Genomic DNA, 12,994 nt, shown 5'->3' on the forward strand with positions numbered 1-12,994 from the left:
TTTATTTTATTTTATTTTATGTTAACTTAAATAGTCACATAGGTGGCCGATAGTTATCATACTGGCCAGCATAGGGATCTAGAGATCAAAAACCCAAATGCCCAGGCTTAACAAAGAAAAGTCCTCACAACACCCTGTCTACCTGCCTTGCAACTAATTCTTACAAAATCTTCAATTTGTCTAAAATCATTAGTGAAATAAACGCGTTCCTACCTTCCAACCACCCCCTGCCCACCTCTCAACTAAGTCTTCTGTATAATGAAAGGACTTTAGGAAGTTAGAGTAGGGGAGACTTGGGTTCAAATCCAGCATCATAGTATCTAGCTATGTGACCTTGGGCGGTCTTATTTCTTATTTCTGAATAAGAGACCTCCTTATTACAGTCTCTGAGCCCTTGTTCCTCATCTGTAGAATGGGCTGACAATGACAACTTCCAAAGAGTATCAGCCAAGCACCTAACAGAAATTATCTATATGGTCACTGGCAATATCCCTTCAGGGGTCAACTCAAGTTCCACCCTCTTATCTAAAGAGATGGCAGAAGCCCTGGAGATCTCTTCCTCTAGCCTCTAGAATCCCCTAGAGGTTCCATCTCAACCGTACACAGATTCTATTGTTATTTTTGTGTGTTGTGTATTCTCTGATCGGCATTTCCCTGAGGCCACGGGCTTCTGTCATCTGTAAGCCCAGAGGCAACGTCACTACATAAAGGGCTCTGAAGGGAACCGAAGCAGCTGGCTCAACTCAGCATTATTATCTGAGGGGTCTCAGTCTCCTCTGGCTTTTATAGGTCAGTCAATTGGTGAGAGGAGGAAATGCAATTGCCAAGGTAAAGAAATAAGCATAGGGCTGGCAGCTCACACCTGTAATCTCAGCACTTGGGGAGGCTGAGGCGGGCGGATCATGAGGTCGGGAGATCAAGACCATCCTGGCTAACACAGTGAAACCCCGTCTCTACTAAAAATACAAAAAAAATTAGCCGGGCGTGGTGGCGGGCGCCTGTAGTCCCAGCTACTCGGGAGGCTGAGGCAGGAGAATGGCATGAACCCGGGAGGCGGAGCTTGCAGTGAACCGAGATCGCGCCACTGCACTCCAGCCTGGTCAACAGAGCGAGACTTCGTCTCGAAAAAAAGAAATAAGTGTAGTACCTGGTACCTGGCAGTGCCTTGACAGATACTTCCCGTCCTTAATACAAGACATGTCTGTCCTCATCATCACAGACCTAAGAGGCTAACCATGAACTACTTTCCCTTTGACCTATCTTCTTTTTAAAAGAGGAAGACATCAGTACACCCTAAAGATATCAAATCCAGGCAAAATGCCACTGGTGGGTTTTTTTCTTCTTTTTCTCTCCTGAACTTTAGACAGACTTGATACTAGATTCTACCTGAGAGGCTAATCAGGAAGAAAGGCTAGGAACAGTCAGAAAAGAGAAAGAATGGGGTGGATTTGCCCTATCAGATAAGCAAGCACATTATACAACATAGCTATAAAGCTGGCACATCACCAGCACTCAGTAAATATTTTTTGGCATTTTTTAAATACTTGTTTTTGAATAAAGTTACAATTATTAAACTGTAAAAATAATAGTAATGACAACAAGCACTCTTCAGGGAGCCCCTGCTGAATGCCAGGCTCTGTGTGGAGAGCTTTACCCACAGGCGTTATCTCACTTGAACCCACAACAGTGTTTTTCACACCCAATTGCAACTCTTTCGTGGACCTGTAATCCCAGCATTTTGGGAGGCCAAGGTGGGAGGATCACTTGAGCCCAGGAGTTTGAGACCAGCCTGGGCGACACAGGGAGACCCCGTCTCTACAAATAATTTTAAAAATTAGCCAAGTGTGGTGGTGTGCACCAATAGTCCTAGCTACTCAGGAGCCTGAGGCAGGGGGATCACCTGAGCCCACCAGGAGGTTGAGGCTTCAGTGAGCCATGACTCTGCGCCACTGCACTCTAGCCTAGACAACAGGGTGAGACCCTGTCTCAAAAAAAAAAAAAAAAAAAAAAAAAAAAGGCGTAGCTGTGACTGTCTTAAGAAACTGACTTTGACTTTGAGCAAGTTAACTATGTGCTATGATCTGAATGTTTGTCTCCCCCTAAAATTCAAATATTGAAACCTAACCCCTCACTGAGATAGTATTAAGAGGTAGGGCCTTTGGGAGGTGATTAGGTCATGAGGTCCTCGTGAATGGGATTAGTACCCTTATAAAACAGGCCCAAGGGTGTCTGTTTGCTCCTTCTACCACGTGAGTACACAGCAAGAACCTACCATGTATGAGGACCTGGCTCTCAGAAGACAGCCAGAGAGCCTATCTGCTGGCACCTTGATCTTGGATATCCCAAGCTTCAGAACTACGAGAAGTAAATGCTTGTTGTTTATAAGCCACCCAGTTTACAGTATTTTGTTAGAGCAGTCCAAACACAGTAAGAAACTGTGTCTCCCAATCTGTAAAATGGCATAACAATAATAGTCTCTACCTGCCAAGATGGCTGCAAAGATTAAACTGGATTTTGTACCTGGAGCTAGGACCAGAGAGTCTGGCATGGAGTCAAGTCTCAATAAAGGTGGCTACTATTTTGCCTACGTAACAGAATCACTTCCGCATTTGAAATGAGTATTACTGCCACATAATTGAAAGTCATAAGGCAATAAAAATAAACTCATCACATCTTGGCCTGAATCAAGCACTCATATTCCTTACAAGGCTGACTGATTACTGCAAAGGCCCCTAGTTTAGAAACTCAGTCAAACTCAATACTCCACCACCAGCAGTCCTTACTTTCCAATACCTCTGGGACTTGTTTTTCTGTAGGTTGCTTTCCCTTTGCCTGAGGCTCCACTACTCTAAAAATAAACATTAAAAACATTAACAACTTCCTTCAATCCTCCTCACAACCAACTGAAACTTCTCCAGTGCCAGTGAATTTTGTAGGTGACTTTTTAAAATTACCTAAATAAGCACTGCTGGGTTAATAATTAATTCTAAGTATTAATTATAAAACTACGCATGAGAAAAGTAAAAACAAACAGTAAAAAAAAAGCCTTTCATCTTTGCCTAATGGATTCATCATCAGTCCTCCTCTTTAGAGGTATCAGTGTTAGGTTTCTTACAAACCATTACATATAGATGAATCTGTGTGTGTGTGTGTGTGTGTACATTTGTTAGCACACACAAACACACAACTTTACTCCACTGTGGATATCTTGCTTTTCTCAATCCTCTACCTTGGAACTCTTTTAAGATCAACACCCTCTTTTTAAGACTTGCATAATAATCCACCAAATGATTTAGGCTATAACTTAACAAATTTCCCAATTTTGTATATTAAGGTCACTTATGATTTTTTGTTATCAATGATGATGCAAAAATCATCATCTTTACACATATATCTTTGTAGGCAGAAATATAATCCATATAATAAAAATTAGAAATTAGAAAAAGTAGAAATGAAATGGTCAAATCAAAAAGTTTATAGATTTCCAATTTTTTAAAGGAAGCATTTTCTGCTTAAGTATACAGATTTCTAATCTTGACAGCTACTGTCAAATTTCCCAATATGAAAGTTTCAGATGTTTTGATCCCTTATGCTTCCGTGATCAATGCAGAGGCGTCTGTTTCATCACTCCTGTACCAGCAATTGGTGCTCAGTTAATATTTATCAATCTCACTGGTAAAAAAATGGCATTTTATCACTATTATAGTATGCATGTCTTTCCTTATAAATTAGGTCAAGTATATTCAGTTGCCAATTTATATATCTCTTTCTACTCACTGCCAACTTCTGAATCATTGACTCTCCTTAAAAGTACTGTTGGGAAGGTTATCGACTAGCCTTGTCTTCAAGACCAAGGACACCATCTTATTCTCATCATCCTGGCAGTATTTGACACTAACCCCCACCACTTCCTTCAGGATGCTCTTCTCCCTTTCCTGCCATGACCATTTGCTGTGCTGGTTCTCCTCTACGGACTGCAAGCCAATCTTCTCCCTGAAATCCTAAAGAGGGGCATATCCCAATGTCCAATCCCCGGCTCCCTTTTCTTCTCACGTAACATCCTTAAATTGTGGTTTATGTGCAAAAGATTTCCAAATGTCGATCCTCAAATCACCTGAGACCTAAACCCACATTTTCAGCTTTCTGCTGAACATCTCCAGCAGAGGGATGGATGTCCTTCCCACACTTCAGATAATGAACAAGGTCAACATGCGTGAAACACTTGCTCTGTGCTTGTACTTGACACTTAATACATCTCATGTAACTCTCCACATCCAAGAGAGAACATACCAACTTCATTGTCCACCTTCCTCAAACCTGTTCACCTCCTTCAGCATCAAACCTCAGTTAATGACTCTACGCTCGCATTCTTCCCCCTTCTTCCCATCCAGTGAGCTGCCAAATCCTGCCAATTCTGCCAGTGAATGGTCTTCCTGTAACTATCCTGCCTTCCAATTTCATCTCTGGCTCAGACTGCTAATCACCTGCCTCTTACCTCAATCTTGACACCACCAGAGTTCTCTACTGAGAATATAAATAACATCACGCGAATCTGCCTCCCCAAAGCCCATGGCCTCTGGACTTATTTCCTGCCATCCCTCCATGTACCTGGGCTCCAGGCCTACACTGGCAAGGCACTGAACTCACAGTTCCTGTCCCAGCAGGCCCAATACTTCACAAGATTCATGCCAGTACATAATCCCTCTCTCACCATGGCTCACCAGGTCTCATTCCCCTTGTATCCCAGACAGCACCCAGAGCAATGCTATGTGTTTGGTAGGTGCTTAACAAATACTTTTTTTTTTTTTTTGAGACGGAGTCTCGCTCTGTCACTGATGCTAGAGTGCAGTGGCGCGGTGTCGGCTCACTGCCAGCTCTGCCTCCTGGGTTCACACCATTCTCCTGCCTCAACCTCACGAGTAGCTGGGACTACAGGCGTCCGCCACCACGCCCGGCTAATTTTTTGTAGTTTTAGTAGAGAAGGGGTTTCACCGTGTTAGCCAGGATGGTCTCCATCTCTTGACCTTGTGATCCGCCCGCCTCGGCCTCCCAAAGTGGCTCCCAGGCATGAGCCACCGCGCCCAGCCTAACAAATACTTTCTAAAGTTACACAATACAATTTTCTAGCATGTGTTCACCTTTTTCCAAAAAAGAAAAAGAACTTCTATACACATGAAAATCCATAATAAAGAAAAATCGTTCTAAAGTTTATCTTCTATGATGGAATGTACACAGAAACAAAAATATTCCCTTAGAGCAAAAAAGTCAAACTCTTACTCTAAACAGCTTTAGAAATAACTCAAAAGTCACAAAAAGCAGATTCTGAAAACATTGGGTTTTAATGATTACAAACCAAAATAATGATTCCCTACTTGCCAAGAGAAGAAACAGATTTAGATGAGTCAAATAAGGTTCTGGAAATCTTTTGATTTTATGGCCTTCGGCTGCCCCAATCAGGCATCAGAACTACCAAACATTAACCTCCACAAGGATATGACAAAAGCAAAAAGGCCCTATGGTAAGTCAAATATCCACCAACTTGGTAGAGAAGTCAATAAAATCAAATGGCTCTGTGTGAACCTTGCCTGTCACCTTGGAGGACACATCCCATTTCTACCTCATTCTTTGAAGTCAAACCAATTTAAAAAGTAACTTTTCCAACGAAACTTTCTAAACTGATTAAAAAGAGGTCATTGAAAAGGGAGCACAGGCTATTTTTCAGTGAATGAAGAGAAGGATTCTGAAAAGCATTACTTCGTAGAAATATATAACAAGATTAAATTTTGTGTGTAACACTCTTCCTCTCTCTTAATATCAGAGTATTTCAAACACGTGTAAAGCGTCCCTGACTTTTTTCTAGGAGTCAGGACTTTGTCAAAGTTTTCCCATCCACTCTCTAACATGAAGTTAGGAACTGCTAAGTTATCGATTAGACATTCAGGGAATCAAAATCATCTCTAACTGAAAGATTAAAAAGTAGCATGGTTAATTGTTAAGAGAACTTCTGAGTTGGTAGAAATGAGGGGTTCACCTGACAGTTCGTGGTGCCCCCCTCAGCACTCTCACCTTCCCCCCAACTATTTCACATCTTCATGGTAACGTTCCCTTGATGCTTTTTTAAAGAGGGAACAAGAACATCTCAAGTTAATAGCATGGAGACAGTTAACAGAATCTTCTCCTTTACCACCAGGGTCCTCTCCAGGGCAATGTGAACGGGACAGCAGTGCACGAAGTCCTCCAGGCCCCCAGAGGCCACAGCCTGGGCCCGGTGGGCCAGGGACCAGCCGGTGACACTTTTAAGTCCAGGCTGGCTTTGGGGGAGCTGGAAACAGGCTTCCTCTGGGTGGGGGCGCGACGAGGGGGCGGAGCGCGGGCGGCCCCACTCACCTGCGATTCATGGGCCGGACCCTCACGGCCACCTTGACCGATGCCATCGCTCATCCCGAACCAGCCCGCGCGGGGTCCCACTAGCCCAGAACTCCGCGGTCGCCGGCGACGCTGGCTACTCAGATGGCAGCTCCCGCCCACTTCCCTCTCGCCCCCGCCCCTCTGCTCCCGGCCGGACCTGGAGTTCCGCGGCGGCCCCACCTGCCAGGCCACTGAGCATGCCCAGAGCGGCTCCGGCCCGCGTGATCCATGCGCCGCGGTTTGGCGGCGGCCGGGCGGTGCAGAGGGGCGGGGCCGCGGGGCCTGGAAGCAGCCTCCGGGATCTGCAAGTCTGGAAAGGCCACGTTGTGGACCTTGGCGCAGAGGTTATGGGGGCGACCCGGGGCGGATGGTTTCAGGAAAACTAGAACCCACCCTCATGGCCTGAACAACTGGAGAGAAGAGGATCGCAGCAATTTAAAGCCAGCGGCAAGGATCACAGTCCTGGGGTCAGGTGACCAAAGCCAGTTTTTCAGCCCTTAACAAGGACCTGGCTTCACCCAGCCAAGCATGAGTTAACGCATCCATTTTACACACGAACAAACTGAGGCGCAGAGATGATCACAGCTTGTTGGTGGCAAACTCCGCTAGGGCCTTCTCTGCTACCCTAAGGAGGTCCGACCGTATGTTTTGGACCCCTTAACTCGGGATACCGATAAACGAAAATTAATAGGGTGTTGGATGTTTTAAATGTGTGCGGGAATGTCATTATATTGGCTAGAATCAAACCTTATTTAGACTTGTTTTGCACTTTTGTACACTTTAGTAATTTTTAGTTTTAATCATAAGGGAGTTAAAGGCGATCACAACTGGTATCTTTTTTTTTTTTTTTTTTTTTTGAGACAGGGTCTCGCTCGGTCACCCAGGCTGGAGTGTAATGCTGCGATCTCGGCTCACTGCAACGTCCGCCTCCCGGGTTCAAGAGATTCTCCTGCCTCAGCCTCCCGAGTAGCTGGGCGTGCCACCACGCCCGGCTGATTTTTGTATTTTTAGTAGAGACGGGGTTTCACCATGTTGGCCAGGTTGGTCTCGAACTCCTGACCTCAAATGATCCGCCCGCCTTGGCCTCCCAGAATGCTGGGATTACAGGCGTGAGCCACCGCGCGAGGCCGACAACTGGTATCTTAAGGCTTAGGGCCTCTGGTAGAAGTGAGCTCCACCTCCCTTCCTGTGTAGAAGGTAAATGCATTCATTCAGTGAATCGAGCGTGCATGAAATCGTTTGCGCACACCCAGAAGCCCACCTGCGAGCCACAGGAGCAGCCATTCTAGGAAGCCAATCTATAATGGGAGACGCAAGGAATGGAGGCGGAACTCCTGTTTTTAAGTCCTAGCTCCAACACTAGCCTTGTCAGCCTGTAATTCTGAATTACTGGGCGCCTCTGAGGCTTCTTGCCTCATCTGCAAATCAGGAACAGCGGCATAGAGTGGTGAATGCATCAAGTGGGATGATGTCTGCAAATACGCAACCCGCTTACACAAAGAATTATCTTTCCATAACCTTCCCTGGACCCCTAGGGCCAGCAGGGAATCATAGCCTCCCTTTGTTTCTAGAGCCCGGAAATCACTGGGTTTTCCCTCTGTCTGGAGCAGAGCTGGGTTCGAATTTGACCAACGGGTGGCAGGAACACCCGGAGCAGGATATTAAGGAGCGGGCGAGCTGGCCAAGCATGCGCAGTAGCGGCGGGTTGGTTTGAGAAGCCGCCAGGGAGCCAGCGCGGCGACCTAGCTGGCTGGGGCAGGGGAGGGGCCCGCCTTATATGGGAGCTGCGTGGGGACAAACTGCTCGGGCCCAACGCGCGGGGCTGAGAGACCGCCACGCCTGCTCCGGGTCACTCCGGCCACCTGGGGGGCGTCGGCGCGCAGACTCTGGCCAGTTCAGTATTCAAACTCTTCAGGAGTGCTAACTTACTCATGACAGCGATTTTCTGTATCGGGGTTTCATTGGTCGGTGGTTTAGAAGGTTTTGCTCATTCATTCGTTAATGTAATTCCAACAACCTACACGTGTTTATAAGCCCCCTTTCCATCCACGACTTTGCAGTCTGGCACAAAACGGACCATCGCAGCCCGGCAGCCGCTTTAGACAACAAACAGCATGCCTGGAGCTTTTCAATAGGAGGCAGTAAGGCTTGATGATCACAGACGATACGGAACGGGCACTTTCTTAGCAGAAAATATTTCTATTGGGGCGTGAAGGAAGTTTCTGAAAGGGAAGATTATTATAAGATAAGGGGTTTGCTCATCTTCTCAGACTTTAGTGTGCCTGCTTTAAAGTGTTTTGCAAACTTGAATGTTTAAAGGAATCACCTGGCGGTCTTGTGAAACTGCAGCTTCTAATGAGCAAGTCAGAGGGGAAGCCTGAGACGTGGCATTTCCAGCACGTTCGGGGAGTGAAGATGCTGTCGGCTGCCACCCTCCCTGCAAGGAGCCAGGGGATAGATGACCTCTACGCAAACTGTGAGAGCTTAAAATAACTGATAGTGAAAAACAGTTACAGAAGCTCTAGGCCGGGCACGGTGGCTAATGCCTGTAATCCCAGCACTTTGGGAGGCCGAGGAGGATGGATTGCCAGAACTCAGGAGTTCGAGACCAGCCTGGGCAACACGGTAAAACCCTGTCTCTACGACAAAACAAAACAAACAAAAATAAAAGCCACGCATGGTGGCGTGTGCTTGTAGTCCCAGCTACTCAGGAGGCTCAGGTGGGACAATCGCTTGAGCACAGAAGGCGGAGGTTGCAGTGAGCCAAGATCGCACCACTGTACTCCAACCTGAGTGATAGAGTGAGACCCAATCTCAAAAAAAAAAAAAAAAGCTGTAAATCCAAGGCCTAAAAGGTCAGTAAGAATTCAGGGATCCATATCAGTTATGTACTGATGCATAAAAATAATGGCCAAAAATGTGGAGGCTTAAAACAAAAACCGGTTATTATTTCTCTCAATTCTTTGGGTTGCTGGTGTCACCCGGGCTTTGTGGCTGGGATCTAGGCTCAGCTGGGGTGAGGAAAAGTTGGTGCATTTTGCTTTTTCATCCTCAAAAAGTTTAGACCAGGTTCCAGATTTCTTGCGGCGGCGAGACATCTCTCCAGGAGAGCACGCCCTATGCACAAGCCTTTGCTGGACTTCCATTGACCAAAGGCAGTCACATGGTCACGCCCAGGCAATGTGGGAGGGCCCCGCAAAGGAGGGGTGGGTACTCAAGAGAGCCACTAAATAACAAACCTACCTTAAGATCACATTTATTTCTAACATTTTAATAGTTATAGTTCAGTATAATTGATTTTCCTGGTAATCCCATTTATTTTATTTTATGCATTTTAAAATGTTATTCTGAAAATGTCACTCTCACCAAACAACCAAAAGGGTCCACAGCATAAAAAAGGTTTAAGAATCTATTATTTTAAAATTCAATTGGATGGATAAAAGACATTTTTATTTTTATTGTGTATATATACATATATATGTGTGTGTGTATATATATATATATATATATATATATTTTTTTTTTTTTTTTTTTTTTTTTTTTTTTTTTGAGACAGAGTTTTGCTCTTGTTGCCCAGGCTGGAGTGCAGTGGCGCGATCTCGGCTCACTGCAACCTCCACCTTCCGGTTTCAAGCGATTCTCCTGCCTCAGCCTCCTGAGTAGCTCGGATTACAGGTGCCCACCACCAAGCCCGGCTAATTTTTGTATTTTTAGTAGAGATGGGGGTTTCACCATGTTGGACAGGCTGATCTCGAACTCCTGACCTCGTGATCCACCCACCTCTGCCTCCCAAGGTGCTGGGATTACAGGCGTGAGCCACCAAGCCCGGCCGACATTTTTATTTTCTAAGAAGGTTGAATTGTGATGGGAAGGAGAAGAGAAAATTCTGAAATCTGGGTTAAAACCCAAATGGTCTCAAGATGCATATGTGCATGGCGGGATTGTGGGGTGGGGGATGTGGTTGTTTAGTTTGTTTTGATGTAGTTTATTTTGGTCTTCATTTATTATTGAAATTTTTTTCTGATGTTTAGCAATCTCTTTTTTAAAACGTTTTTTCAAATCTTTTTTTAATCTCTATTTTGAAAACTTTTTTAACGGCCGAAAACTTTTGAGTGACTTAAGCTCTCTGAGTCTTAGCTTCTTCATTTCAACGCAAAATAGCACTGTAATAGAATGTTCACTCCACCGCAAAATATTTGAATCATCAGGGAATACTGTTATCAGAAGAAAAATACTGTATTTCTCATGAGCTATGCTTTTTCTTCATCCTAGCCTCTGAGGAATAAAATTGATTTACTTTCTTACAAACATGACTTTTAAAAAATCTTGATGAACATCAGACTGGCACGCTTAAATTGGGACAAAGGATATAACTGACACCTCATAAACCCATCGATTTCCCTATGTGCTAGAAGTACTCACCAGAAGCATTATATCACATGATACACTTCGTGTCTCCTACAGGAGTGCCTTACACCAAGGGACTTAAGTTGAATTTAAGAGCTATGTGGTGAGCCAAGAGAAAAACAAGTGTTTTCCTGGTTTTCAAATAAATGTGTAATAAATAGTAGTACCAGAGACAGGAATCACAGATACCAAGTCCAAACCCAGCACCATTTTTTTTTTTTTTTTTTCATACAGAGTCTTGTTCTGTCCCCCACGCTGGAGTGCAGTGGTGCTATTTTGGCTCACTGCAACCTCCACCTCCCGGGTTCAAGTGATTCTCCTGCCTCAGCCTCCCAAGCTGCTGAGATTACAGGTGCCTGCCACCACACCTGGCTAATTTTTGTATTTTTAATAGAGACGGGATTCCACCATGTTGGCCAGGCTGGTCTCAAACTCCTGGCCTGAAGTGATTCGCCTGCTTTGGCCTCCCAAAGTGCTGGGGTTACAGGTGTGAGCCACCGCGTCTGGCCTACGATTTTCATTTTCTAAGTCACAAAATTTAAAGTATATTTAGAATCTTCTAAAATACTAAACATTAAAAGCAGGAATAATTTGAAAAAGTATACTTTGGGGCTAGAGAGAAAATCTGAGCTCCAAAATCACAGTAAAGATAATTGCAAAAATCATACTAAGTAATTTTAGTAAAGCTTTAGGCAGGTAGCCATGAATGCCTGCTTTCTTTTATAGCAAAAGTGAATAAAGAAATCACATTAGATTCAATTTAATAGACGCTATCACCCTAAATCATAGTCATTTTATATACTAAGATAAAAAAGATTGTTTTCAATTGCATATAACTATATGCAACCATATATATAAAACTATATGGTCATAAATAGTTCAGAACTGATAGACTGTAGAGTCTGTAGCCTCATTTTAACTTCGAAAGAGTGAGAAACCATATTTATTTAAAGTGATAGGGAAAAGTTTCATGGATGAATTAGTTTTGGAGATCGGTCTTGCAGGAGGGACAGATTTTAATCCAAAAAATGGTGAGGAGGTGACTTCTAAAGCAGAGGAAATTCCTTGAACAAATGTTTAGTGTTGGAAAAGCGAGTCCTGCTTCTGGAATAGTGAGAAAGCCTCTTTACCTGAAGCACAGTGTAAAGTTTAAAAATAGTTGTAAATGCTTCTCTTCCCTGGACTCATACCTTGCAATGTCATTTTGCAGCTCCCCTCAATGGGAAGTGGAATCTCTTTCTCCACCTCTTCAATATGGCTGGCCCTGGAACTTCCCTTGGCACACAGAATGCAGCAGAATTGGCTTCATATTGTTTCTAAGCCTTGGCCTCAGAGGCCTTGCATGCTTCCTAACCCTGGCTCTAGGAAACTTGCTGCTGTCATGTAATCAAGCCCAGGCTAACCTGCTGAATGTTGGTGTGTCCCAGTCAAATCCAGCACTGCAACCAATAGCCAGCCAGCCACCAGACATGTGAGTGGGGCCACCTCACACCAGCCAACCTCCACCAAGTCATCAGATGTATGAGTGAGAACAGCCCAGAACAACTGAGCCCGTCCAGACCAGCGGAACGACCAAGCTGACCAGTAGACTTAGGAGCAGTAAACAGATGATTGTTCTGGAAGCCATTCCGTTTAGGGTGTGTGTGTTATTGCTTGCATCCAAATACATCCTATCTCATCTAGTGAGAAAAGGCCCCGCTCAAGGGCTTTTGCAGCTGTAGTTGGGCGCCGGAAGTGTCTTTGTGGTCATTTCTTACTCCATACACGGGGAGATCAAGGCTCAGACCAGGTAGTGTGACTGTGGATGACACTTTCCTTACCCCTCTGTGGCACTTGAATCAATGAAGCAGATTCACAGAAGCATGCATGCTCACTGAACACAGTATTTGCATTCCTACCTCCAGACCTTTGCTCCACCCATGCATCCAGTAAGAATGCCTGCTTCCCTCCTCTCCTCCATCGAGTTCTTTCTTTGAGTTCTACCTTCCCTAGTCTTCCTCCACTGCACCAACCCACGGTGATCCCTGTCTCTTCCAAATGCTTTCTAACATGGTAGGCACCACTCACTTGTGACTCATTGGACCATTTTAAAACTTGGTTTTCTGTGTCTCTTTTCCAACAAAATTACAAATTCTTTGAGGGTAAAAGTCAGGCCTAATAGTTCTCTGTACTCCTAGTA

The 12,994-nt window shown here is 44.7% G+C and overlaps 1 protein-coding gene and 1 long non-coding RNA gene across 17 annotated transcripts in view; one reads left to right on the top strand and one right to left on the bottom strand.

Annotated features, from left to right (window-relative positions):
• KIF16B (kinesin family member 16B) overlaps nt 1-6,622 on the bottom strand; it is a 302,464-nt gene extending 295,842 nt beyond the window's left edge. For 7 of the 15 annotated variants that reach the window (XM_009436832.5, XM_063803041.1, XM_009436829.5 and 4 more), the window contains exon 1: nt 6,388-6,622. In XM_009436832.5, the coding sequence (XP_009435107.2) occupies nt 6,388-6,434 (47 nt within the window). In that variant the 5' untranslated portion in view covers nt 6,435-6,622. The remainder of the gene's footprint in view (nt 1-6,387) is intronic. The other 8 variants (XM_063803042.1, XM_063803040.1, XM_063803039.1 and 5 more) reach the window with 2 other exon arrangements.
• A 1,498-nt stretch (nt 6,623-8,120) lies between these two features.
• LOC129138194 (uncharacterized) lies at nt 8,121-12,441 on the top strand. 2 transcript variants are annotated; one of them, XR_008541263.2, is made up of 2 exons: nt 8,121-9,033; nt 12,026-12,441. It is a non-coding gene; the product is annotated as an uncharacterized LOC129138194 (long non-coding RNA). The 2 variants fall into 2 exon arrangements; XR_010154264.1 differs by having other exon boundaries at nt 8,214-9,263.
• The last annotated feature ends 553 nt before the right edge of the window (nt 12,442-12,994 follow it).

The sequence above is a fragment of the Pan troglodytes genome, chromosome 21 (assembly GCF_028858775.2).
Source record: "Pan troglodytes isolate AG18354 chromosome 21, NHGRI_mPanTro3-v2.0_pri, whole genome shotgun sequence".
Lineage (NCBI taxonomy): Eukaryota > Metazoa > Chordata > Mammalia > Primates > Hominidae > Pan > Pan troglodytes.